The 26,634-nt window shown below is 40.3% G+C and overlaps 1 protein-coding gene across 2 annotated transcripts in view; it reads right to left on the bottom strand.

Annotated features, from left to right (window-relative positions):
• LOC142397698 (A disintegrin and metalloproteinase with thrombospondin motifs 2-like) overlaps positions 1–26,634 on the bottom strand; it is a 132,777-nt gene that overhangs the window by 71,195 nt on the left and 34,948 nt on the right. For both annotated transcript variants that reach the window (XM_075481261.1, XM_075481260.1), the window contains exon 3: positions 4,662–4,836. In XM_075481261.1, coding sequence (XP_075337376.1) covers positions 4,662–4,836 — 175 coding nt within the window. The remainder of the gene's footprint in view (positions 1–4,661; positions 4,837–26,634) is intronic.

Below are 26,634 nucleotides of genomic sequence, written 5' to 3' on the forward strand. Positions count from 1 at the left end.
TTGTGCTATTGCCTATAGTGTAGAAGTCTTCAAAATGGAGCTGAATGATGCCACGCACTGACATAGAAAATGAAAAAGCAAAACATCACAATGTGTTTTAATAAAAGAGAAAAAGCTTGGAAAAAAGCTGCCTTATTTTAAGTGAAAAACAGTGACCTTTTGTACCTTGCATGTAAGGAATGGTTGCACATGTGTACAGGCAGTCCTGTGACAAAAAATAAATAAATCCCAAACTCCACCCCAAGCGTCCTTGCTGTGGAGCTTGGAAGAGTAAGACAAGACTTTGTTTGGGGCGAAAAGTCGCAAGTAAAGCTAAACCCAGAGAAAAAAACAAAGAGAGGAAAAGGAAATGGAATTAGCTGAACAGACGGACATCGATCAAAACCACAGATAAAAGGGGATAAAATTAAATTGTTAGAGGGGAAGAAAAGACAGATGTAATGATGGAGCTCTGCCTGGCCTGAAAAAAAAACGGCCAATCCTTCTTTTTCTATCACTGCGGCGATTAATTGACGAATGTGCCACATTAATAATAAAACTTGCTCTCTCCACTTAGGACATTGATTCACACCTCCTCAGCTTATGGTGTAAGAAACCGATCAATCTCGCTCCTTCTTCGTCTCTCTTTTTCTTCTTCGTCAGCTCCTGTATTAACTTGCTAAATATAACTTCCTTTCCTCTCTCTTTGGCCAGGAAATGATTCCAACATTCAATAATGGCTGTGAATTAAGCAAGCCTGGCACAGAACATCTTCAGAAATTATTGATTGATCATTAATTAATCTGCTAATGTCTGCGATTAATCTACAAGGGGGAGTGATGGTGTGGAAAAATATGATGGGATTAAGAGAGAAAAAAGGATTCGATTTGGTTTTAACTGGAAGATTGACACAGCAGCTTGAGGAGGATCTATAAGGTGCTTCGTATGCATCTGGGGTTACAGTGATGTGATGTAACAACTGGACGGTAAACTATATGTTTACATAATGCTGTGGTCTAGAATAGCAAAGACAAAAAGGCAAAAAGGAGAAACGAAGAGAGAGATCCACATCAAATGCTACTGGGAGCAGCACATGCCTGCTAGTCTGTCTGTCTGTCAGTCTGTCTGTCTGCTTAGCCTTGAAAATCCCAGCACTCAAAGCCAGACGACCACAGAACTCATGCCCACGCCATACGTGCACGCACACAGACACACGCATGCACAAACACACACACAGCGGCCTGTTCTATCCTACGCTATTGATCTGCACCCCACTCTTCATTAGAAAGAAAGATTCAAAGGCAACAAGGAGCAGTGAGATGCATTGAGGGTGTGTGCCCATGTGTCTGCGCACACGCAGCATGTGTGTGTGTGCATTCAGAAGTGGAAATGCATGATCAAGGGAGTTGTGTAAGCTGTGTGTGGTTACATCCTGTATACGCCTGTGTTTCCTTAAAGTTTTTTTCTTTTTTTTTTCTCCCCCAGTGTGTGCAAGTGTTAAGGCTACGAAGTCTAAGTGTGTATGTATGTGGATGTACTGCCAGGTATCAGTAACAGTGGGAGCAGATCTGTGTTACTCCAATGCAGTCTGTCCTCACAGGGTGTTCCTATGGAAACTCTCACTCTCTCTCTGTGTATTATTAGACATTCGAGTCAACCGCTCAGAATAGGAAGACACAGATCTCATCTATTGCAAAGCACTCATTATAAAGAGCCTCGACTCACACCTGCACAATATGGGATTCTCAATTCTTGGAGAATATTCTTGCTTTGGTGAACAGTAGAGATACCGACTCTTGCATTGATCAGAGTCAATTCATTAACTCGCAGGTAACAGATGATGCAGAGTCACTGGATAGCCACAAGTGCTACCCCCCCTCCCCCCGAGAGCTGATAAGAATCCAATTCTCTGGGGACTTTTTAAATTTTTTGCCTGTCCATTCTTTTCAGAAGTAAGATCATGAAAGATGATCAACAATGTTACCCTTTAAAATCTCCCCGCATACTAAAATCCCCTTTATGCACTTGAAAAATCCAGTGGGGGATCGAGAACTTTTCCATGTCATATGGGGGGCTTCACTGCTCCTCTGGTCTTGTCCTTGAATTTGTGCAGATGAGTGGTGTGTTTTAATCTAGAAATCGTGTTAATTATTAAAGATTTCAATTGCATCAGTAAGTTAGATGGTGGACCCTCAAAGACGATTTTGGAAAAAGAAAGAATGAGGGTGACTTAATTAGCAAAAGTATTTAATGTTAGGAATAAAGAAAACTTAAAAGTAAAACATTTTCCCTGTTTATCATGTGCCTGCTTTATTTAACCAAAGGTCTTAGTGAGGTCGGGAAGCAATGAGACCAGGATAGAGTCAATACGGTTACAAGCAGTTTGAACTGGCTATTTATTGGACCACCGTCTTTGTTCCAGTATACATTCACAGGAGGGGAATTGTCCAAAGTATGTCTGACACAGCAATAATGTGGACTGTGAGAAAAGACATTCTGCAGATTCTAACTTAAGTTCTAGCTGCATCCTCTGCAGAGATGCTGTCTTTAAGTTAGATGAATAATGATTTTGTCAGATAACACTTTTGTTCAATCAGAATTTCATTAAAGCAGAGCAATAGTCTGGAAATGCTTTAAAGGGGAACTCCGGGGCATTTGAAGCGCAATCCCATTGCTAGAGGTTGTCAAATACTGACAGTAGGACACAGACAGGTGCAAATCGGCGCTCCCTGTGCAGAGATTGCGCTGTTTGCGCAGCCTGTCATGCGAGGCTAATACGTGGTGGCTAAGGGGCAAGTGCTAACCCTTCCACGTAAAACAACAACTTGCACACTGCAGAAACGTCACACCACTTTATAAACCATCCGACAATAAAGTCACAAGCCTTACCATCAAAACCATATGCATGGTTCTCACATTACTGGCATGGGGACGTTACAAAACAACTTTATAAACAGCATGTCACTTACCTCTTGTTGGTATGCTCGCGCATGTGAAAGCCCAAAAGAGTCAATGGACGATTGGGAATTCATCTGTATCAATATGAACTTACACTTTACATATTCTACAAAACAAAGTTTGAAAGTTTGAAGCATGTACCCTAACCACCTAGGCCAATTTGAGAGTATCTAAGCCTATAAATGCAGGAGTGATTTGAACGCCATCTGCTTTAAATAGGTGTGTTAGTCTGGTTTTCAGAGCTTTGATTTTGTGCCATTTCAGTCAAACCAAGATGTTTTTGTGCATTTAAAATCTTCAGTTTTGGTCTGACTAACACAATCATTTGTTTTATTGTAGTGTCAGAAAAAATTTATCCCAAATTTAAAGAAATGCGGGACAGGGGTATAAAGTAAGGGGGCTATTGGCCCCCTCGGCTGCTTTACTTTTAGTGTGCTTGCTCACACACTGTATGCTCAAAATCTCCCGATAAGACCTATTATACGAACAGTGTCTATGGTGTGTTCTCTCAAATAAATTAAAACAAAGTTCAGGGTTACGTGACAACTGGTGACACCTGATGCCTAATTGTCTATCACACCTTTACTCTCTTAAGGGCTCTTTTTTTTTTTTAATTCAGCAGCTAAAAAAACGTACTTCATATAATTTGTTTTTACCTTGTTGGTAGTGTATCCCATGGTACAGAAGCTTCTAGGCCTTTTTCAGTTTTTTGCTCACAGGTAGAGAGTCATTAGCAGGTGCTGAATTGTTTTTCTCTCCATTGTGGTTGGACTTATTTGTGCTCTGGATCTGTTGTTCTCTATTCACACAAAATGCTTCGCCAAAGGCTTTAAATTAAGTAAAGATTAAAGCATGTTTCAATGTGTCACATAACCTAGAAGTCGAATAACCTAATTCTACTGCAGTGGAGGTATATTTTTTGTGTGTGTATGTGTGTGCATTAAAAAGAAATGGGATTTGTCAGTAATACAAAGCAGACTAATATATGAATTACTAATGAAACTGTAATTTAGCTTATGTGATCATATTCACACTCCGAGTATCGAGCCTATTTGAATGCAGACTTATCTTTTCCTTCTCTAATCCTAGACCTGGCATGCTGTTTCAAACTTTTGCTTTCACTAAAGTCCTTTCATTATGTTTGAATTCATGAAATTCAAATGAATAAAAAAATTGAGGCAAAAATGAGGAAAAATCAAAGACTTGAGAACCAGCTGTTAATTGATAAGGCAACCAAGGTGACATGTAATTCTATAAAAAGATACAAAGAGGTGCTACCTTACCAAATGAACATGTGTCCCTCCATATGTCGCACCTTTCTCGCTGAAAAATTAGTGCAGTGACAGGAGGATGCATTTGAGTATATGCTGGTGTTATCTTTTTGACAGCAGGGTATGACTCACTCTCTTTGCATGTCATAGTTTGATAAAAACAAGGTGTGGGCAAGGGAGGAATTGTGCAATATAACAGTTTACTTAAGGTGTGAATAGGCAGTGTTTCAGGATCTGCTGCAGAGAACTTACCTAAAATCATTTCTGGGTGTAGATTTATATATATGGGTTTAAAATTTTGGAAGAATCGTGCGTCAGTGACATAGAATAATGTGCACATGTAGCTAGTTCAAGGAGAAAAGAAGAAGAAGAGAATGTGTTGCTGTAGTGTGCATGAGGAGCTTTTAGTCAAGGATGTATAAAAGTGGGGAATAGCTCTATGGGAAGACTCACCTCTGGAGTGGTAGTCCCCTGCTTCGGTGCTGATGGGCACTTTCTTAACGGCTGAAGAGCGATAGATGATATGTGTCCTGCCTCCTCCTCCGTCCTCCTCCTTTTCAATCACTCCGTCGCCCCTCTCCACCGGCTCGATAAAAAATTCCTCTTTCTCTGTCTTGATCATGCCAGCCTGAAAGAGAAATATTAAGTGGATGACATGAATATGGATAAGTGAACTCTGACACCGTGATATCTCGTCAGTCCTTCATATATGCTGTTTCACTCTTTGCTTCTTGCATCTCCTACCTAATTGTTTAGAGGCAAAAAATAGCTCTCTGCCTCATCTTTGTTATGTTTGGGGCATGCTGGGAGGAAAAAAATAAAATAGAGAGAGAGCAGTGATACCCCCAGGGGCCCTGCAGAGGTCCAGAGTGACACCTGGCATCTAAAATGGCCAACACAAGCAGGAGATGAGACTGTCGAATTACCATCCTCAACTAACACATCCTGTCAGGTAATTCCCCATGTCCGCCTTCCCCACACTCTCACAACACACAGCGCACAAACGCAAACTCGCAGAAAGTACGTGAGAGAGGTAGTGAGCAGGAAGAGATAGGAAGAAGTAAGACAGAAAGCATACAGAATGCACACGCAAAAAAAGGAGTTGTGCACACGTACATGGGGGAAAAAGGCACTGGGAAAATTGCCCGTCACTCTCTCTTATTCCATCTGTCTGTTTAAGACAACTGGTAATTACCAAGGCAACACACTGCTGTAGAGGAAAGCCAATGGGGAGATCACACAGAGGATTGAGAGGCTTTTGAGAAATAGAGAGCAAAAGAAAGTGAGTAATAAATGAAGAAAAGATAAAACATCAATACGATCGACACTTGCACGTCTGCTTTTTCCTCTGCTCTGGCAGGCGAAGGAAGAGGCGATGAGCAGGTTGAAGAGAGTTAAGTGAGTTGATGCTGTATGCATTACAGAAGAACGTGCGATGAAAAGGTGTTTGTGTTGACAATACTTTGCAGAGACTAGCTCAAAAGCATCACAGTTAATAGTTGCTCATGGTCAATACTAACTCACTACATCCATGACAATATACTTGCAAATAAAGAACTCATTGTCATCAAATGTAAGTAATGCTTTCAGGAAAATAACTGTAAAACTGTACTACTGGGGGGCAACAGTTAGTATTCAATTTCAGTATTATGGCTTTCTCCAGCCATTTCTTCAGTGTCACATGGTTATTATTTCTGAACCGAATCAACTTCTTTAGCTTATTTGTTCACTGAATTCATCAGTATGTGGTGATATAGTGACTGTAATCTGTATGTCATGGCAACATTTGACATGGTGAGTATTCTGTATGCCAAATGTGGCCTTTTTTTCTTTCTTAACTGCTCAAGTCATTTATTAATTGAAATGTTTCAAGCCGTCTTATCCACAGTTGATATGATAAAACATAAAAAAAACACACACACCGTTCACTCTTTCTCTATATTTCTCAGGGACAAACTCTCGGGATGGAGCCCATTTCACTAGCTATAGTCTATACTGTTTCAGTCAACTATAATATTGTGCAGGGATGCTAAGCATGATCAAATCTAATGTGTGGGCTTTTGACACAAGTATGCACACTGTCTATTGACTCCGCTGCTGTAAGGGAAATGAAGAATATGAATTTGTACAGTCCCTGAGTGCCTCTGAATCACTAATTTGACAGGAAATAACACTAACAAATAGTGCTTTCTCGCCTTTATCTTCTTCCTTTTTTCCTTCTCTCTCTCCCTACTTGGCCCTGATTGGTCCCAAGAAGGACGTCTACAAGCAACTGACCTATACCCCAACACCTCCTCCTTTTTTTCTCCTTCTTTTCACTCTGTTCTCATCCTGCTTTTTTCAAGAGCCATGGTGCGGCATTATGATCGGATCTGATGGATCTGAGATGGTGCATGCATTCCCACTCCAGAATACCAAGCAGTGGGGAGAGGAGAGCTGTGTCAAAGAAAAAAAAGTTGACATGTGGGACTGGGAGACATGGTTGGATCGATCAGAGCAAGCATAGTGGGGGTGGAGGACGAGACAGAGGGGAACTATGAGGAAGCAAAAGAACCGGACACGTCCTTTGAAAAAGTCATGTGAATAAAGCATCGAAGCTGTCACGCACATTTCCATAGTGAGAAGCATTGTCTTCGTCTCTTCTAAAGCAGGAGCAGCCAAACCCTAGTTATAAGAATTACGGGAGGCTTGTTAAAACATTGTGTCCAGAACAAGTGAGAGGAATTCACCTACATTGGCAGTACACAACCAGCAGTTGTGTGCCAGCATAAGTGGGGTAAAAGCTTCATAGTGATGAATAAAAGTCAAGCATGACTGCACATTGTTGGAGGGACATGTTTCAAGAGCTGAAGTCATGATATATAATCTGGACTCATCTCTGTTCTGCTAGTCTCTGTTGCTAAATAAAGTCTCCCATTTAGTAATTGTCCTTCTGTGAAATTGAAGTCTTTCTTTCCATTCGGTTGGAAATGGTCAATCACTAAACAACAGTGGTGTAAGAAAGGATAAGGGATTTTATATTAAACAAGGATTATTAAAGGAAGCTGCAAGAGCAGCAGCACAGGAAGATCCAATTCCATATAAACTCACTAATGCTCCTCTTTCAAATGATTTTTTTTCAATGTCATACATACATTCGCTCAGGTTTAGAAATTTTTCCTCTCTCTCTTTAGGCTATTCATCTATATTTTGGCAAGCTTGTGTCAGGGAAAGTCATACTGCTTCAGTGATTGGTAGCTTAAATTCGCTTATCCTCCATCAAACGCTACCTAAAACTGTAATGTAAAGATTTTAGAAACTCAATACAGAGGTGTTCATTCGACCTGTCGGTAACAATGAGTTAAGATCATATATTTGTTAGCTTTGTCTCTGGCGGGTTGGTTTGTCCACTAATCACACAGTTTGCAGTTAGATCCACAGCCCTAGCCCCTCAAATAGTTTTTTTTTGGTCAGAAGCTCGCATGGACAGCATGCTAAGAAATGGTTATGATAAAGGTTTAGTAGAGCAGTAATGTACAGGTAGTAAAGTAGCTAGCTGTTGCCTTACAGCCCAGTCTCATCTCCATCTGCTCTGTGAGGACCCTTTGGTTGCATCCTGCAACAAAGAGGTGTCTTTTTTCAGGACTGAAACTGAAAAATGGCACGTTCTAAACTAATTTGTTTTCCCTTCTCTTTTTTTCAATCCAAACCTGATGTAACCAAACAACAAGACGAAGAGAGAGCAAAACGGAACAGGGGCATCATAAGGGACTCAAATATTGGTCGAACCAGCATGAAAGTCCAATGACTTGAAGTTCCACCACCACACCCCCTGCCTCCTTATTAGGACTTTATTGCTCCTTTATAAGGCAACATTTGCTGTGGGCATCAAATATCACTGAGGCTGGTGCATTGCAGCACCATCACCAAAGGGCACTTTGTGCATATCTCAGAGGTAAACACATAACAGTTTTGATTCCCTGGGATATTAGGACACAAGTGTTTAAAGATAAACCGCGATACACTTTCTGGTTTTATTTACTTTTGTTGGTGATAGAAAACCTGATATTTTACATCTATGTGGGACAAAACAGGGCACGAGGTGTCTTTGAGGTGGAATACATACCTTACCATGATCTTGGGCAGTGAGGGTATGATAGCATGTGTTGCAAATTGTGTCAAGACTTTATCTGTTTGAAGCTGACACAATGCTTTTTTCTGTATTTCTACATCAGCGCAATATGAAAAAACCAACATCTTATCCGTGATAGTGTTTGTTAAACAAAGCAGCACCTCAAATCTTTTGTTTTCTGCTCATTTACTGGATTGTTCATTTACTGTTATGGATGTTTGCCATCCCCCCTTGTAATTGCTGTATTTTTAGTATCATCACTTTATAACTGCTCTTTCTTCTTTAGTAACTGAAATAGCATCAACTGACTTGCTAGCTGCTGTTCTCTTATTACAGTTAATTCATTGTGCTCCTTTGGGCGATGAGTCCAAGGATGTTTATTAGGTTTGACATGTTAAGATTTAGTTTATTAGCGTCCCTCCCCTCATGAGCCACTAAAAAATGTAACACAATCGGTCTCTACACATCTAAAAACATTTCATTAAACTAGTCCATGATTATGTTAAGCTGAACCACTGTAATTCCTTAACACCTGGATGTCTCAACAGTAAGAGACACTGACAGGAACTGAGAGGAGAGATCCCATAGATTTCTGAGATCCAAAGATTTCTCCTGTATGATCTTTTCTTTATTTTTTCCTCTGTATAAGCCAGACAATAAAGGCCTTGTTGATCCATATTATCCTTACAGAGCACATTGCAGGCTTACATGTGGTTTCAAGAGTTTCCACGGTAGTATAAGAGGCAGAGCCTTCAGCAGGAGGCTGTCTACTTCCAGGATATTGTACGAAATGTTGCTTTCGGTGAGTTTTATAATTTGTGCTGGGTCAGGTGTCCGTGATGACTTATTCATGCTGCTCTAGGGCCATGTTGCCAGGTGACCTCTTAGAATGTGCTGAACACTTCACCTCTACTTTCCTCTCTTCCATGCCTCATGCATCCCTGTCACTATTGCATGTCATTAACTGCAAGCATCTCTGGATCCAGAACTGCAGGTTACTGAAATGTACTGACTATCCTGACCAACTTGCCCAGTGTTTTTTTAGGCAGGATTCACATGGACATGATGCATTCATAGTCCATGGTGAGGAGGCCTGACATTTGGAATTGTAGCGTCATTTCACATCACGAGACTCTGATCAGAAGATCAGACAAGCAATCAGTCATCTGTTTGAGAAGTTGAACAATTCCCAACTGTCCACTGGAAACTAATCAACCTAGGGGAATTTAGTTCGGTGGTGCATGATTTCATCCCATTCAAAGTGAAGAGAATCAAGACACATGTTCTTTTCTGTCCTAGCTCCAAACCGGACAAAAATAATGCAGTTAATCTCGTTCAACCAGAGGTTTCTGCCTGTTTAAAAGGGTTTTTTCCCTCCCGTCATTGTCGAGCGCTTTCTGAAGGAAGAAATGTTGGGTTTCTCCTTATAATGTTGGAAGGCCTTGACCAAAATGTTCCCAGAGATGACATATGTTGGGATTTCACACTACATTCACACTACAGGACATAGCATTGCACATCTGCCTGTGAAAGTCACAGGAGAACATTTATTACTAGGACATGACCTCTGGGCGTGTCCTGTGGTGTCTGTTCGAGACACTGGCAGTGAATTGTTTGGATGTTGGGGGTTGCAGGGGGGTGCTTCTCTCGATTGGGCTTTTCTTGGTGTGTCCCATGACTGCTCAATTAAATTGAGACCTGGGGAGTTTCAAGGACAGAAAAGCATCTGCCCTTAGCAGTTTTTGTGGTGCTGCAGGATGCACGGTCCTGCAGGGGTAAGCCACTGCCAATCAGAAAAGCCAAAGTCATCACTGTGCTCCATCTCCAGCATTGTTTTATGTGGGTGGTGCACACAAAAATAACCCTCTTAATAACGAAAGCTCCCATCATTTTGCACCAGAATATTGCATTATAATGATATGTTGTGTGATATTCACTCCACCGGCCAGTACTTCTTATCTCTTGGCAGATTAGTGCACAGTATGTTTTTCATGAGAGAAATTCAACCTTAACCTTCTACATCAGTCAGACTTGAGCAGGTTTTCTTCTCAAGTTTTAAAATAAACATCCACGCAATCATAAACTGTTTGCAATGATACACAAATAGCAATAACAATAATAGCAACAGTAGATATAATGACAATAATATCAAAATAATCACTTGTTCTAATTCAGGTTATATTTCTGTGTTTCTCATATAAACATTCTTCATAAGGAACAATGATGTTTATTCATCATCCAGATCAAAGCCAATATTGCACATCCTGCACATCCTGCACCATACATCCACATAGTCTAATCTTGAAACAATGACGCCATTTATTTTCACAGCTCAACATACATTTTGTGTTATTAGTACTCTTATGGCAATGCAGATGGTGACACCAACCACAACACTCCCCTTTGAGCCCTGAAGCCAAACTTCATTCTTCAAATCTGGATCCTAAACACTTGGTGTCCAGTTACAACCGGAGGATCCTCTGGGTTTGAACCCACACTCAGCTCTATTTCAAGCTATGAAAAGTGTAACATGAGTCCAGGGCAAGTGTCCAGAGGGGCAGGTGAGACAGATGAGAATCCGAAAAGCAGCCCCGGAGCGGATGCTGTGGCCAGGATCAAAGTCACACTCGGTCAGGGCCCTTCAGTTCAGTCCAGTTCAGGCAGTGTGTATGTGTACGTTTGATCTGCTGTCACTGTGTGTGGTTGTGTGTGTTTGATCTGATTCATAACCCTGCCTCTGCTGGGTAACTTCACACACAGTTGTACACATGCATTCACAGGCAGGCAGGGCAGACACTGTCACACAAACACAGATCCACACACAAATATAGCTTTGAAAGTGACTCACTCATACTGTGTAACCCTCCATTCATTCACCCTTTGAGTCATAAGAGAACCAGAACCTCGTGTAACAGTAAGGCTGATTTGAAAAATTAGATGCACTTCAGGGAGATTGAGATGTCACTTTACTACAAATATTGATACTATTTTATTTGAAAGCATCACCAGATAATTATAGAGTGGTGCGCAATAGAATTAAACTCGGTTTAGATTTAGATCTGTATTACATTTATGCATACAATATGTATGAAGGATTCAGTGAAGCTAAATATATAAGAAATGAATGACCTTTTGCAAAGTTCCCACTCTGATTAACTCTAATAAAGGGTAGAGAAGAGAAGTATCAGGAAGCGAATGAGAGTTCCAGTCAAGATTAGGAATTAAATGAAGATTCATTAGGTCAATTACAGCGAGGTGAGGATAAGGAGAATAAATCTAACACGGCAAACAAACACACCAACAACAAACACAACACCGTTGCTGATGTGAAATAACGGGATTTTATGTCTCTGGACCGTGCTGATATGCATTATTTTAAAGTTTTTCTTTTTCAAATAGTCTGACAAAAAGAGAAAGTGTGGGCATTATCAACCAGCAAACACAGGCTGGAAGAGTGTCAGTGGATTAAGTCCCTGGTCCTTCATCTAGTTGACCCTGGCCTAACTTCAGCGTGTTTGACCTTAGACACCATGATTTCACTCACATCCTCACATGCATCTGTTATCCTCCTAAAACATCCCAATAGTTGTTTTGACAGTTGACTTTTTTTGCATGGTCTAACATTGTCAATCATTTTAACTGAGGCACATTTAGACCAAACTGTTCTAAGGCCTCTTTGTGGGTAATGGAAACTGGGGATCTACCAGGAGGATGGCATATGTTGAAGAGCTTTTATTCTCTTTGGATTTGCACCGCTAACAGACATACCAAAGTGACGGAAAAGCCAGCCAGGGGATAGCAAAAAAGTGAAGATTACGTCATTATTTTTCCATTGCGTAAAAGCTTGATAAATCCTACGTTTCACTATTGCTCCAATTTTCTGTTTTGTTCAAGCAATAAGAAGTTATTGTTGATAAATGTTGTTTATGTGACTGATTTATACATTTGTTTTGTCAAATGGTGGGTGCGTTAAACCAGTCACAGTTTGTTTTTGGACCAGTCATCTTACAGGTATGTTGTTTTGTTTTGTAGAAGCTACAAAATACCCTATAAAAGCAGCCATGAACTACAATTGGCCACAATTCGCACAAAGAGGAAAGAAAAATTAAGGGGAAATATTTATAATCTCTAGTGGCAATTCATTTGCAGTTTCCCAGAGAATTCATTCAATAAACACCCACCAGTTATGTCTCGAAAATATGTCTCGAGAACAAAAAAGTTCCAATAACGAGTGACAATGAGTAAAAGCGACGAATAAAAATCTGACTCTGAAAGCACCTTTCGTCTATTAATTTCCCCCTTTTTGCCTTTTTTTTTTTTTTTATCAGACACAAGCTTGCTGTAACTGTTCTTTGTTTAAGACCAAGACTACTTCTTCTTATTGAATCAGCGTTTGGGTTTGGGGTTTTGTTTTTTTCTGGAGAAGTTGAATAACTGTATTTTTGGTTGTGATAGCTTTTAGGAGTCTAAAGGTCTGGACAAAATGATCATCTTTGAAAGAGGAAAAAATATAGTCGTTTGGTGTAAAATACAGTCTTTCAAACCCTTTCACAAAGCATCACGATGTGAAAAAGTCGGAGAGAAACCAGGTTTTTGGCTCTGAAATGTTGAGATTATACTGTATGTATGCGTGGTCTCTTCAAACATAAAATGGCACACTCTACTCTAGTAAATGAGGTGCATGAAATACTGTACATTAAAGGAGTGTTTTTAACTTTTAAACACATTTTTTTCCTTTTTTCCCCCTTTGCCAAACACACAGACTGGTTGCATGTGTGTGTGTGTGTGTGTGTGTGGTATATGCAAAATGCCAAGGTGATTTAAGCCATAGAGGACTTAGTGATGCAGCCTCATCGCTGTCACCCTGCTCTGCTCATTACATAGAGTGGACTCTAAAAATGGTCACTGAGGAAAAAAAGGGAAAAAAAATGCATACCAGCACAACCTTGTATGCATAACAGCCTCATCCCGGTCACCCTTTATTTCACGTTCCCTTACTGCGGCTCATTTGCAAAGTGTTCATCTTTGACCTACATTTTTGATCACAGCGTGTCATCCAAAGAACACACGCTCTCCCCTCTCTCCGGGTAATTTCAGGTTTTATTTCTCCTCTCTGTCCAATACAAATCAACTGCAACCACAAAAAATATAAAAAACTGGAATTTTTCAAATGAAAGACAGAGGTGGAGACACAGAAATAGGAAAAAAAGTCCCCCACAACTCCAAAAAAAGCCTTAATTTGTCATTTTCCAGCAACATTTTCCTATGTATGAATGTGACGTCCCCCTCCCCTGTGGTGCACTTTGATCCACTAGGTTTCTACATCTGTTCTCCCTTTCTTAATAATATTTGCATTCTTCCTTAATTCCCTTTCTCTTCCTGCCTCTCCTAAGGTTGCAACATTCTTGTCTTCTATATAATCTCTTTTTTGGCATCTCCTCCATTGTTTTCTTACAGTTCCATTGGCATCCCTTCCTACTTTACTTAATCTCTTTCCATAACTCATAAGAGCAACTGGTGGAGGCAATCTAAATGTGTAAGGCTGAAGACAGATCCAGGTGTTGGAAAAAGAAAAGAGACTGAAGACAAAGAGCACAGTCCATGATATTTAAACAGACTCCGGGTAGAACAGAACTAAGAATAGCACTAATACGCAAAAACCTGGTTTGCATGGCAGCAGGATCTGTGGAAATTTTAGTTCAGGGTGAGAGCATTGACAGACAGCAACACAGTTGCTGACAGTCTGGCAGACAGACCAAGAGACAGCCAGACAGACAGTTTGGTCTGCCTCAGTATCCCACTCTCTCCTTCTCTCTCTCTGTCTCCAAATTGTTGTTATTCATCAGGACAGAAGCTCCCTCCCTCTGTTTTTTATCCAAACAGAGATTATGAATCAGGAGTGCAAGGAAGGTAAAGAAGAGAGAGAAGAGAGACTGAGCAGAGGACATAAACCAGCAGAACTATTGTAAAACCAGTTTGAAAGATGAGATGGACAAAGGACAAAGATGAAAAGGAACCAATGAGAATTAATCAAATAAGAGAAATAAGAACACGATCAAGTAGAAGATGATTTAAAGAAAGAATGTATGATAAATGATTATCAATAGTACTGAAAAAAACATAGGAGAGAATAAAAAAATGAACAAATTAGTTTACTCCACAATCAGTTCAACCCTGAATTAAATCAAATCTCCATCTTCTCATCAACTGTTCTTCTCCCTCCACTCACCCTTTCATTTGTCTTATCAGCAGTCTGACAGCTTTCCCAGAGAGCCAAATATTCTTGGCTTGACCAACATTGATAAATCATGAAAAGAGTAGGGAATGTTTACAAGTTCCAGTGATCTGAAGCATTTCCACATGGTGTCTACTGTTGTCACCTCAGCCTGTAAAGGCTTTTGATATCAATTTGCATTGCTCTCTGTCATTAATTGAGTTGAATAGTACTTTTTTAAAAGGCAAAATAAACTGTTGCAGTATAAATGATGGAGTAAAATGTTTTTTTTTTCTAAAAGAACAAAATAAAATCAGTTGACAATTTGTTGGAAACCTGAAATGTAGCAGAGAGAAGAGCATGACTGAAATCTCCAGAGACTGCGATGAATGGACTGGGGTGTTGTGTTTGTAACTTGGCAACAACTGAGCTGATGACGTCACATGCAGCATCGACAGGAAACACAGGCAAAATCTCTTAACAGACAACTTGGTCAGAAACTCACAGTTTACTTCTAATTCTGCGGGGCAGAGACATTCCTTCTCAGTAACATGTCCAGAATTACATCATCTGTAAGCGGTGTATTCCCTCCTCCTTTACCAGAGGTGTCAAGTAACGAAGTACAAATACTTTGTTACTGTACTTAAGTACACTTTTTAGGTATCTGTACTTTACTCCACTACTTATTTTTCTGCTTACTTCTTACTTCTACTCATTACATTTTCACATAAGTATCTGTACTTTCTATTCCTTACATTTTCAAAACAAACAGCCTCGTTACTCTTGGCTTCAGTTTTTTTTTTTTTTCAGTTTAATGTTTATGTATTTCACATCATGTGCGCCATCCAATACAGATCAGTGGCGCCATTCACACCTAGTGAGAACGAGTGTAATTGGATGAATCATATAACGCAAACACTCATTGGTTAGGCTATTCGTCAAATTAAATCGTCATTCGTCAGAAGCGAGCAGGTGTTCTACAACTAACTGCAAACGCGAAGCTGCCACGCAAAATGTCCGATTCAGAAAAAGATGCCGAAATGTCTGAAAGCGTATCGGGAGATGGAGACGGAGACCAAAGAGACCTTCCTCATCCTTGGCCCTATCTTTTTTCAAAATAGTCGGGTGCAAAAATGACTCAATGTAATGTGCAATGTAAACTCTGCATACCCAAGACCCACATAATTTTGGCGTTCAAGAACTCTCCCTCCAATTTGAAAAAACATGTAGAGGTAAAATGAAAGCTTATTCTTTGTTACCACCGAACTGTGAACTGATAATTGATATATTTTGCTGCAGCTTGGCTAGCATAGGAACATGCCAAGACCCGGTTAGCAGCTAACAATTGTCAAAGGCGTTAGCCTTGCCTCTCTGATGTTTTTGGAATAACAACTGGCATAGTTATATATTTTTTCAGGCAATAAGACTTTTTTTTGTTTTTTTGATGGGACTGAATTCCAATAAAGTTTGAGAAAGAACATGCTCCTTGAGTGACTTTGTCTTTGACAGTAATGGTTTTATGATTGTTGTCTTGGGCCACATGTAGAACTAATCAGTTTTCAAATTAAGCTTGCAATTCATATAGTGGCATCTACCTTTTTGTGTGTGGGTTTTAAAAAAAAAAAAATTATTTAAAGGTTACTTTATACTTTTATACTTTAAGTAGGTTTTGGAGCACATACTTTTTCACTTTTACTTGAGTAAAAAGGTCAAGTTGATACTTCAACTTTTACCAAAGTGTTTTTAAACTGCAGTATCTATACTTCTACTTAAGTAACAAATGTGTATACTTTTGACACCACTGTCCTTTACTCTTGCTGTTCTGTCGGCAGTCTATGCCTGCATAGCTTGAAAGGTGGGTCAAGAGTTGTTTGTAGAGTATATGTGCCTGCAGCTAAGTCTGAGAGAAACAAAATATTTAGCATTCCAGATATTCCCACTGTTTCCTTGTCAGCGCTCCAAGCTCATTAATTTTATTCGCCTGTGATCTCACAAACCCATGACAATTAAGGAAAGAAATGTTTTGAACTTTCTTCTCCTTGCTCTCCGTTTAGCTCCCGCCCTTTATCCTAGATGTTTCCTCTTCTGCTCTTCTGGAAATGGGGTCTTATTCTGGGCATTACTTGAGCTTTGGAAATCAGCTGCTCCCAAACATAAACAACTTTGTCGTTGGCATGGATACGGATCAAAACAGATGTTAAGAAGTGCCAGAATTAGCAGCAGAAATCCCTCAGTGCAGCACTCGTGCTTGCAAAACAGACAAAAACTCAGGAGGAAATTTCCAGTCGACACAAAGAAAGACACAATAGAGAATATGTGAGTGGAGAATTACTGCAACAGGCTGCCAACACTGTAGCGGCATTTAGTAACACCAAAAATACATGTAGAGAGATGTAGTGTGACAATTCCACCTAGTTAGAGGTGTCGCTGACCTGCTTAGATGCAGTCCTCTGTTGCTCTGCACCTTGTGCAGGTCAAGTGTTGACTGGTTGAAAGGTTGGCTTGAACCAGAAGGTGAGTGACCACATGCAAAGTTCAGTGAAGCAATCAATGGATAATAATCAGTTGATTTTAACTTGATTAGCTCTAACCAGTGATTTTTTTTTTTTTTTCAGTCAGTATATAGTATGCATGTAGTAGCATACAAAGCAAAGCAATGAGAAATCTGTGCTCGGCGCGCGTCGATGACGTCATCCCACTAGATGCATGTGTAGAAAGCCCCCCATAAGCCCCCCCAATGCCCCGGATAACAACAACATGGCAGCTATGAGCTGACAGTGCAATGAGTATATGAACGTATCTTGTGCCAGAAATAAGGTCCAACTTCTCCTTTAAGCACCTCTAATCTGGTGCATGAAGAATGATGTACTGTGATTCTTTTTCTATTAGATTTTGAACCTGAATTCAGGAATTTGAAGCACTCAGAGAAGGCCCTGTACCCAGTTTTAGGAAAATGGCCTTCTCCCTTCTACGCTCATGCCAGCACACTTGTGCACACACACATGCACAAAGCACCCATCAATCCTTTTTACCGGCCCGGCCCTGCCATCGATCAGCGTGTATGAGCGTGTGCGCGTTTCTGTATTTCAGCGTGTTCACATTTGAGAGTGTGGTCTTCCAGATTGATAAATGACCACGATAAGTGGCGACTGACCACTCTATGATTGCAATCTAAGTGCAGCAGAACAGCTGTTCTCAGAGCAGTGCAGTATGGGGCAGTCTGTAATTAATACAACAGCACTTTAATGAATTACAAATTAACCACAGGCCTGGGATCTGTTGTCCAGTTATAATTATGCCTCTGCACCTGTACATTTTGAGGAGGTCGGAGGAAAATCATGAGATTTTGTTTTATACAAACATTTCGTGTGCTTTAGAGACCTACAAAATGAAACAGAATGAAAATTATGGCATTTTCAGATCTCTCCATGTTTGGTCCATTTCATTTGAGTGGATGAGGTGTCTGTTTGGATCATTGGAATATGGATGAATTATGTTTGTGTGTATGAACCTGAATTTGCATCAACACACAATCACAATTGCACTCTGGGAAGCCTTCTGCCTTCGGTCTCTCCCTCCTGTGTCACTCATCTTTTCACCCTCCCGACCTATAGACCCCTCCCTCATGCTGAAATTCCCTCACAAGCTCACATGTACGTATCGACACATCTGCACACTTACACACGGATCCACACCCATCCTCAACCTTATCTCTACTCTATCTCCATATCTCTACATCTATTGGGTATACCTGTAACCTAGCAACAGAGGAGAGTGAAGACCCACCCCTACCTGCTCAATGCGCTAACTGCTGGACCAAACAGCCAATCAGATTGTGTCAGGGCAGCAACAAGGGCCAATCACGTGTTGGCTTTAGCTGGGAGTTGCAGCCTTGCTCTCCACCTTTTTGACCCCACATGCGGGTGAAAAACAAGCATGAGCATGCACATGAAATGTGCACACACTACCACACAAAGACTCAAACGCTTAAAAACCAAGCGCAAATCTATTGAGACCAGGAGGGATCACACCACTGGGTCGACTCGCCTGATGATTTCATAACAACCAATCCTGTATTAAACAAGTGTTCGGAGCTGAGGAAACACGTGACATTAAAAACGTCCTCTGTGCTGCTCTGTTTTTGACCACTCCTGAATAGCAGTTCTTCTTCTCCCTGGGTCTGGAAATAAATGAAATGTGTGTGGGGCTTCCTGCTGTACTATTGTGGTACAAAATCAACAGGAGTCTACTGGTGTTTCTGTGTTCCCAAGTAACATTAGACCTGTTGTGTTTCTTTTCATTTAGAGCTCTGTCTCACTGACATTCTCAAGCTCCCTCTCGGGTCCCTCTTGGATCAACCAACTATAATATCTCCTTTTTTGCTGCGCAATCAATACCCACATCCATTATACCTAAAACCAAGACACTTACACCATTTCTTAACTCTTGGGTGAGGTACAACTTTTGAATTTAATACAAATTCCTCACTGTAACTATGATATTAATAGTCATATAACCACAATAATCACTTTAATATAGGATGAATGGTGACTTTCAAAGCTCTAACATACTCATTTTTTACATGATATACAAACTGCATGCTTTCCAGAGAAGTGTGCCAGATTCTACAGGTGACCAATTTATGTGGTCAGCCAGTGATTTTTAGACTAATATATTTTAAAATAATATATATTTTCTTTGCTTTATTCTTTATATTTCAGATTTTATCTCTTTGTTGCTGTGTAACATGTAATTTTCAAAGCAACTGAAATGTCTTTTAAATGAACATAACATCACGGGAATTTTTGTTGGCTTAAATTCTTATTTTATGTCACATCACCTGCTGGTGTTATGTCACTCCTCTCAGGGGGGTGTGACAGTTTTTTTCCCCTCGTCCCATTTTTTCCTCTATCATTTTCTGTCCCGTCTCCTTGCCTCTTGTTTCTTTTATTTTCTCTTTCCTGCTCTTCGCTACAGGAATCTGTCAGAACCAATGGAACTGGATGGGGGTAAGGCAGCGTGTGGGGGAGACGATCTACCTTTGAATCGTTAGAGCTCCCTCTCACTGTGTCGGCAGCTCTAGTTGTACTGCTTCTGAGGGGAGCGATCAAAGCAGCAAAATTGTGAGGATTAATCAGCCTCGTGTTGAATAGATGGAGAGGAGAGAGGGGGAGAGTAGACAGAGAAAAGAGTAGCTGGTTCTTACAAATTTTCACAACTGCTCTTATAAGTGCAGCAAACTTTGACATTCTCTGAACCACAATCATAGAAACGTCTACAAGGAAAGACACCAATATCTTACTTTATTCTCTTATTTGCCTTTTCTTTTTTTTCTTACAAAAATGCATTTACGTTTCCAAAAGGACATATAAAAGAATAAGAAAAGAAAAAACAAACCCAAGGCCTCCAAGATTGGAGTATCCAACTAATACTCCAAGAATTCCAACAATGCAGTCCATTGTGGCTCTATCTGAGTGCGTGCATGTGTAATAATGTGCAGCATATGTATGCGTGCGTGCGAATGTGTTTGATGATAAGGACCGGTTATCTCACTGTAATGTGCGCTGCACCAGTGATCAACTGAGCATCTGTCTTTCATTGTGCATATTTATTCACATTTTTTTTAAACCCCTACATACTGTTTGAGTCAAATTTGACATTTCATTTCAATGAATACAGCTTTTTTGACCTGAATGTTAAATCCGTTTTCAACAGTTACCCGAATGCACAATAAATGTGTTTAGAAATGCAGTAATTTTTTGCTGAACATTTTTGTGAATTGAGGCTATTCAGCTATGATCCACACTCATTGATATGGAATTTAGATCTGCCACTGTGGATCAAATCAAGGAAAATTGTCGGGAGTCTTGAAACTGTGAAACTTCACATTCAATGTCTGTATATAAATATTGCATTGGAATACAATGATAAAGTTTAAGGTCAGTGCTGTGGCACCTGCCTGCATTCCTTCTGCATTTTCCCTGGTAATCCAGTCTGTCTGTTACACATTAAAAGGGACACAATTAAGACTATTGAGATGGCTGTATTCTGTCTTTAAAAATAGGTCAGCTGTGGGAAATAAGAGAAAGGCTACTCATCCATCCCAAGTAGCAACTCGTATGTCAAATCCTATAACCCCCCACAGCTTCTGGTGGGCATTAGCATGCCCCGGCCGGGTGATTAACACATCAAGATTATCACAGGATGAGATCAGTTGTTGGTTTGGGCAATGATATACGATATATAGCTTCTGCCAATACTGAATTTTGTCTCTTTCTACTGTCCCATCATCTCTACGCCTTTTTGTCAATCTCATCCTAAAGAACATCAACCATCTACGCAGAATAAATAACTTTTTTGGGTTTTTTTAATCGTTGGTAGACTGTCAAGTACACTTGACACGCCTCACTCCCACACAATATTCTTTTCTTTTATAAATATATAAATCAAAGATTTCCATGTTTTAAAAACACACACAAGTGCCTAATCAGATTAAATTATGGAGATTGAAGGCCATCTTCAGTATAACGTCACAATGTTCAGCTATAACACTTTCACAGGGGACATTTTCCAAAAGCCTAACTCAGAAACAGTCGTCAAACATTAGACGGCAGAGGCATGCATTCAGGACATAACAGCTCTAGTTCTTTTTGCCGTGGTTGTTTGAAAGTAAGTTGTCATAGGTTGTGAGTCAATAGTTATAATCGGTAGTTCCAGAATTATTCCATTAGCCTCTTTTTCATCAGATCATGTGTTTAAATTATTTTCCAGCTGTGAGTGGAATTCTTAAAATACTGAATTCATGAGACCAGCTTTGAAATACAATACTGATTTAAGAAGGCCAAAAGATAATCTTAAAATCATCACTGCACTGCTGCTTAGGCGACAATGTATACTTGGCTTTTTGAAAAGGGTAAAGCGAGGAGCTTTTAGAGGCAAAAACATGAGTGGCAATGAACTGGAGCAAAACACACATGTAAACACACAATTGACACTAGGTTCAAGCCCACATGCTTTTTATCTTTGTTGTGAAGGTGCTAATCGCTCCCAACCTCAACATCACGCATAAATTCATCAGGATTTACAAGCACACATCTGGAGCTGTATCACACAGGAATTTATCGCTCTTAGCTGCTACATCTGATAAGTTTTCCATTCCCTCACTGCACATACAGTTAACAATGCTAATGGTATTGGATTTACAACTTGGCAAAGTTGTAAGAAGAGTCTTAAAATGAGGCTTCTCCGTTCTAGTTGCTGATGTTACCCAAACTTTGAGGATATGTGGCTGGTTTGTTAGTTCATGACGGGGCATGTGTAAACATGCTAACCTTTGCGGCCTCATCTGAAAGATGATAAGATGAAAGATAAGATGAATTCCCTTAAAGTCACGCTGTGCTGTTAAGAAAATTTGGCCAAGTATCATCAGCAGCAAAACTTTGTTTCCACCACTTCTGTGTCCATTCCATGATGAACACGAGTCCAAAAAGCATTTTCCACATCCATGACCATAGGAAAAGGAACATCTGTTTTGTTCTATTTTGTCAAATCTAATTGCTCTGATCCACCATCATTTTGATAGTGTAGGAGAGTCACATATCTTTTTTTACAACGTTAAAGTGTTCAAGGAGCCCAGCACAAGTCCGACAGGTCAGCTGGCCAGAGTCTGAGCTGTGCATGGTTTCCACTAGCTGGACTAAGAGACCCGGAAACTATATATATCCTTCACGCTCTATATTGCAAAAATGAGTGGAACATCCACATACTTTATGAGTGAGGTGTAGAAATGGTTTTCAGCTGATGCGCCCCAAAGCCACTTTCTTCATGAGATCAATGTTTTTTTCTCATGTTTCTGGTTTCTAAAGCATCACACTATACTTTAAATTGTGAATCTTTTCTTGAATATGCATCAAACTAACTTTCAACCACAATAAGGTCAATATTTCGCCATCCTTGAATGCCAGAGAGCAATGTAATTAACAGTACAATTTCATGTGGTGTTTGAGGTCAAAGTTGACTGTAATAACGAACAAGCTAATTGCATTTTTCATAATCATATCATTACCACATGAAATCGGAGTCACATCCCAGCACACTGGATATAAAGATTTTCAAAGAACATTTCAAGCCATGTGCCATTTGAGGTGTGGGGGGGCTGCCACCAGAGGGCGACACTGTGGTATTTCAGGCCCATAGGAACTCAGTGGGCAGTTAGGTCTGTGAGGTTTGTCTGGTGGGCAGAACAGAAAGAGGAAGACAGAGACGAGGGGAAGAGGCAGAATGTGTGTGGGAGAGAAAAAAAAAACACTAAACAGAAGGTGAGGCGAGACAACTGAGTGGGGGGCCATGAGACTGAGAAGTACTCAGAAGGAGCGTTTGTGTGTCTGTGTGTGCGTGTGTGCGACTGTGTGAGTGAATATGAGGCTTATGCGAGATCTTGCATAAGCGCAGGTGTCAGCAGGTGCATGCAAGCGCTAATACATAGAGATGCATTGGCATCTGTGTGTGTCTGCAAGAGTATGTGCATTTGCATGCCTAAAGACAATAGTGCTCCCTCATTACCCTGTTTCCTCCAGTACAGCACTAATGAGGAACCTCACCATCACGTTGGTATTCAAGGTCAAGCCTAGGCCAAAACACAGAAGCAGACACACAAACACTTGCACACTTTGAGGGTACACGGCGTGCATGCCAATGAACGTGCACACCTTGAACTAGCAACACCTTTACATTAAGTAGAGTTATGAGGATTTATTGCAAAAAAAAAAAAGTGACGGGACCGCAGCAGAAGCAAAAGGCCAGTGGGAGGAGTTCTGCAGCATCCTATATGACCCTATCAGTTTCATAGGAAGGATGTGGGAGTGATGTTATGTTCCCCTGTCTCCACCCCCTCTTCTTTTGGCAAGTTGTCGGGGGAGAAGAGGCATGGCTGAACACAGGTAGAGTCAAGCATAAAAATAAGAGACAAAGAAGTACAAGGATGAAAGAGAAAAGAATGGGATGGTGTCAGGGTGTGGAATACAGGGGAGCTAGGCTTGGAGGGGTGGGGGGGGGTAATTAAATGAAAAGAGCAAGAGTTAGCTCTTTAGTCTCATCCCTCAAGACCGGCCTCACACCGCTACAGCTAGCTAATGTCATAGCAACAGGGAGAAGGAGTCTAATGGGTGCGGCACAAAGAAGTGGAATAAAAAGCAGGTGCAGGCGAGAAAGAGGAGGTAAGGAAGGAAAAAGCTGAGTGATGAAGGATGTAATGGTGGAAGGAAGGCAAGAGGAAGGGAAGAAAGAGAGGGCGAAACTGAGAGAGAGAGATTAACATTGCGGAGTCAAGGACAGAAACATTGGGTCAGGACTGTTGGGAATGATATAAGCATGGAGAAAAAAAAAATAAAACAAGAGGTAGGGGAGTAAAGAGAATGGGCTGGCAAAGAGCCAAATGAATAAAGGCCATACTGTCCCCTTCTTCCTATCCATTTCAATTCCCCACTCCTTTCACATGTTGTGCAGATACTAGTGTTTACCATTGCTTTTATATTCAGTTGTCCCTACTGAATAATGCACTGCACTATCAATAATTCAGCTTTAATTAGCTAAGACACCAGACAGACTTGGACCTCACTTGAACACTGACAGGGCAAACATTCACCAAAACCAAACACACACTGTGGGAGCTTTGTTTAAGCAGGCTTTTAAAAAGAGTGGCACCGGTGAGAATATCAGATTGATCACAATTAGTGAAATCTTAAAAATAGACAACACTGTCTGATAATAATTTTACAGGGGAACATGTGTTGGCTGCGTTTGGACAAAGCAGCAGCAGTTCCTCCAATGGCTGTTTGAGGGTGGCAACAAAAACGACTCAATCACCATGGAATCCCATGTTCAATGGTCTAACTATAACAGAAATAAACACGTTTACCACGAGCAAAGTAAACAAAATTATGATTCAAAATCACGAGAAAATGAGCAGTGCTGCTGTCAGATGCTTTGGGCTCATCCACCGAAGACCATGATTGGCAGATTACAAATCAGCTGTGATGAATCCCTCTAACATGTCAAGCAGAGCTGGTTTTAACTCAAGCAAACTGCCGAAACATAAAGTCCCAAATGCACACTCCAGACATTAAATATTTCTGTCACCTTCCGGCTGTGCACTAAGTTATCAACATTGTTAAAGGATGCAGTTATTGGATTAACATGGTGGGTATGTCCAGCTGGAGATTCAGCAGACATAGATTGGCACAGCGTGAGAAAACTTGCAGGGGAAAGATGGGACCAACATATTGGTATATTCCTTAAGTCACATCTGTGTATGGTAATTCTTTGTAAAGCTGAGTGTTGGTAGTGATCCTCAACTCTCTATGACGGTAAAAAAAATCAAACCATTAAGCCTCAACCGATAGCAGTTACTCCTGAAACTATGGTTCTCGGAGTAGCAGTGCAGCCATCAAAGCTCCCCTGTGTGGTGCTGGGTGTTCACAAAATTGATTCACGGTGTGTAGTAACAGTCAGGACATGCACATACAGTTCCTTAACAACAGTACAGTTCAATCTACCAAGCACAGATCTGATGCTCTGAGCTTGTGTGTTGCCAGCCCTATGATGGACCTGCATTTCAGCAACAATTAAATTTGACAGCCCAAGTTCTGCTAATTCTGGCATCAAAGGAAAATGTGTAACTGTAATGCATTCAAACCAGTTTGCTAGCTAGTTGCTAGTCAAAGGCTAAAGCATAGTAGTTGGTCTGTATACATTATAGTGTTAAGGTTGGGGTCATCTTTTGCTCTTGTTATATAGTCAGTCCAACTATTTTGTGGAATTGTGATTTTAGACCTGCCCTCAAAGTCCTGAACAGAAAACTGATTAATTGCAGTTTCATGGTCCAATTGTATAATTTAATAAAAAGACAGTTCTTGACATTCTGACATGTTTTAAGTAACTTATAGGTTATCTTACACATATAACGTGTTACTGTGCAAATCCCTTAATTGGCTGTAATTGGACTTTTAGGCCCTAACCAATGTCAATAACCAGCAGGGACGAAACACGCCCATTCTGTATCTGCTGTTGCTGGCTGTGTGTCTGGAGAAAAAAGTAGCATTCCAGCACACTGCAAGGAGAGCAACTCAGACATTTGTATTTGCAACAGGACGTATGTCTCTGGTGCAGAAGACAGACAGCCCAGATTGAAAAAGTGTATATAAAGAGGACAGAAAATCTTTTAATCATTTGTTCAATTTTATCAATTTGATCAGTTTCCCGACAGCGTTTCGGTTTGTCAGAGCCTCAAAAGATGCCTTCTCATCCATCGCCTTCTCCAACCTCCATTCATCCAACTATTAAAAAAGCCACTTTTTTTCATATCAACTTTCCCCTATCAAAGTTTCCAATCAACAGCTTTTGACTCAAGTCTGTGTCTGTGTGTGAATGTGAATGTGGGTGTGTGTTTGTATTCCAGTACAAATAGATTGTACTCCAATAAGATCTGCCTCCGCCTCTGGATCGATCAGACTCAGAATGTGCATGAGTTGACAGATCCAACTTCTGTGTTCTGTGGGCATGCGTAAGTCTAGGTGCATGAATGAAAAACACAGAGTGGAGTAGAGTGTTTGTCTATTTCTTCCTCAAATGAGTAACCATACTCTGAGACCCTCGACAATACACAAAGTAACACAAAGGAGGAACCGTTTAAAATTCCCTTTCTTCAAAACTGCAAAATGTCATCTGCTTAGGCAGAAGATGAGTTCTCCAAATGTTATAGTTTGAAAGGTTTTATACTGATTTCAATGCAAATGATTTAGTGCCGCAACAACAACTAACTTTGTTGAATTTGAGAACTGCTCTGCAACGAAAAAACATTTATGGAAAAGGGTTTAAACAAAGCAAGAAATTATAATAACCTACATTATAATTTAGAGACAGAGACAAAATAAAGATAAAAATGAAGCATTTATTGATAGGGTTTTCACTTTTTGTTATATAGATCTATATATAGAGATATATAGATTTAGAAGTTTCAGAATGATTCGTGAAATCTTTTTGATTTGTTCAATTTTAGCGTGATAAATGTAAATAAGTATCACCCCAAAAGTTTTTAGCTTTCG

Source organism: Odontesthes bonariensis, chromosome 13 (genome assembly GCF_027942865.1).
Source record: "Odontesthes bonariensis isolate fOdoBon6 chromosome 13, fOdoBon6.hap1, whole genome shotgun sequence".
Taxonomy (NCBI): domain Eukaryota; kingdom Metazoa; phylum Chordata; class Actinopteri; order Atheriniformes; family Atherinopsidae; genus Odontesthes; species Odontesthes bonariensis.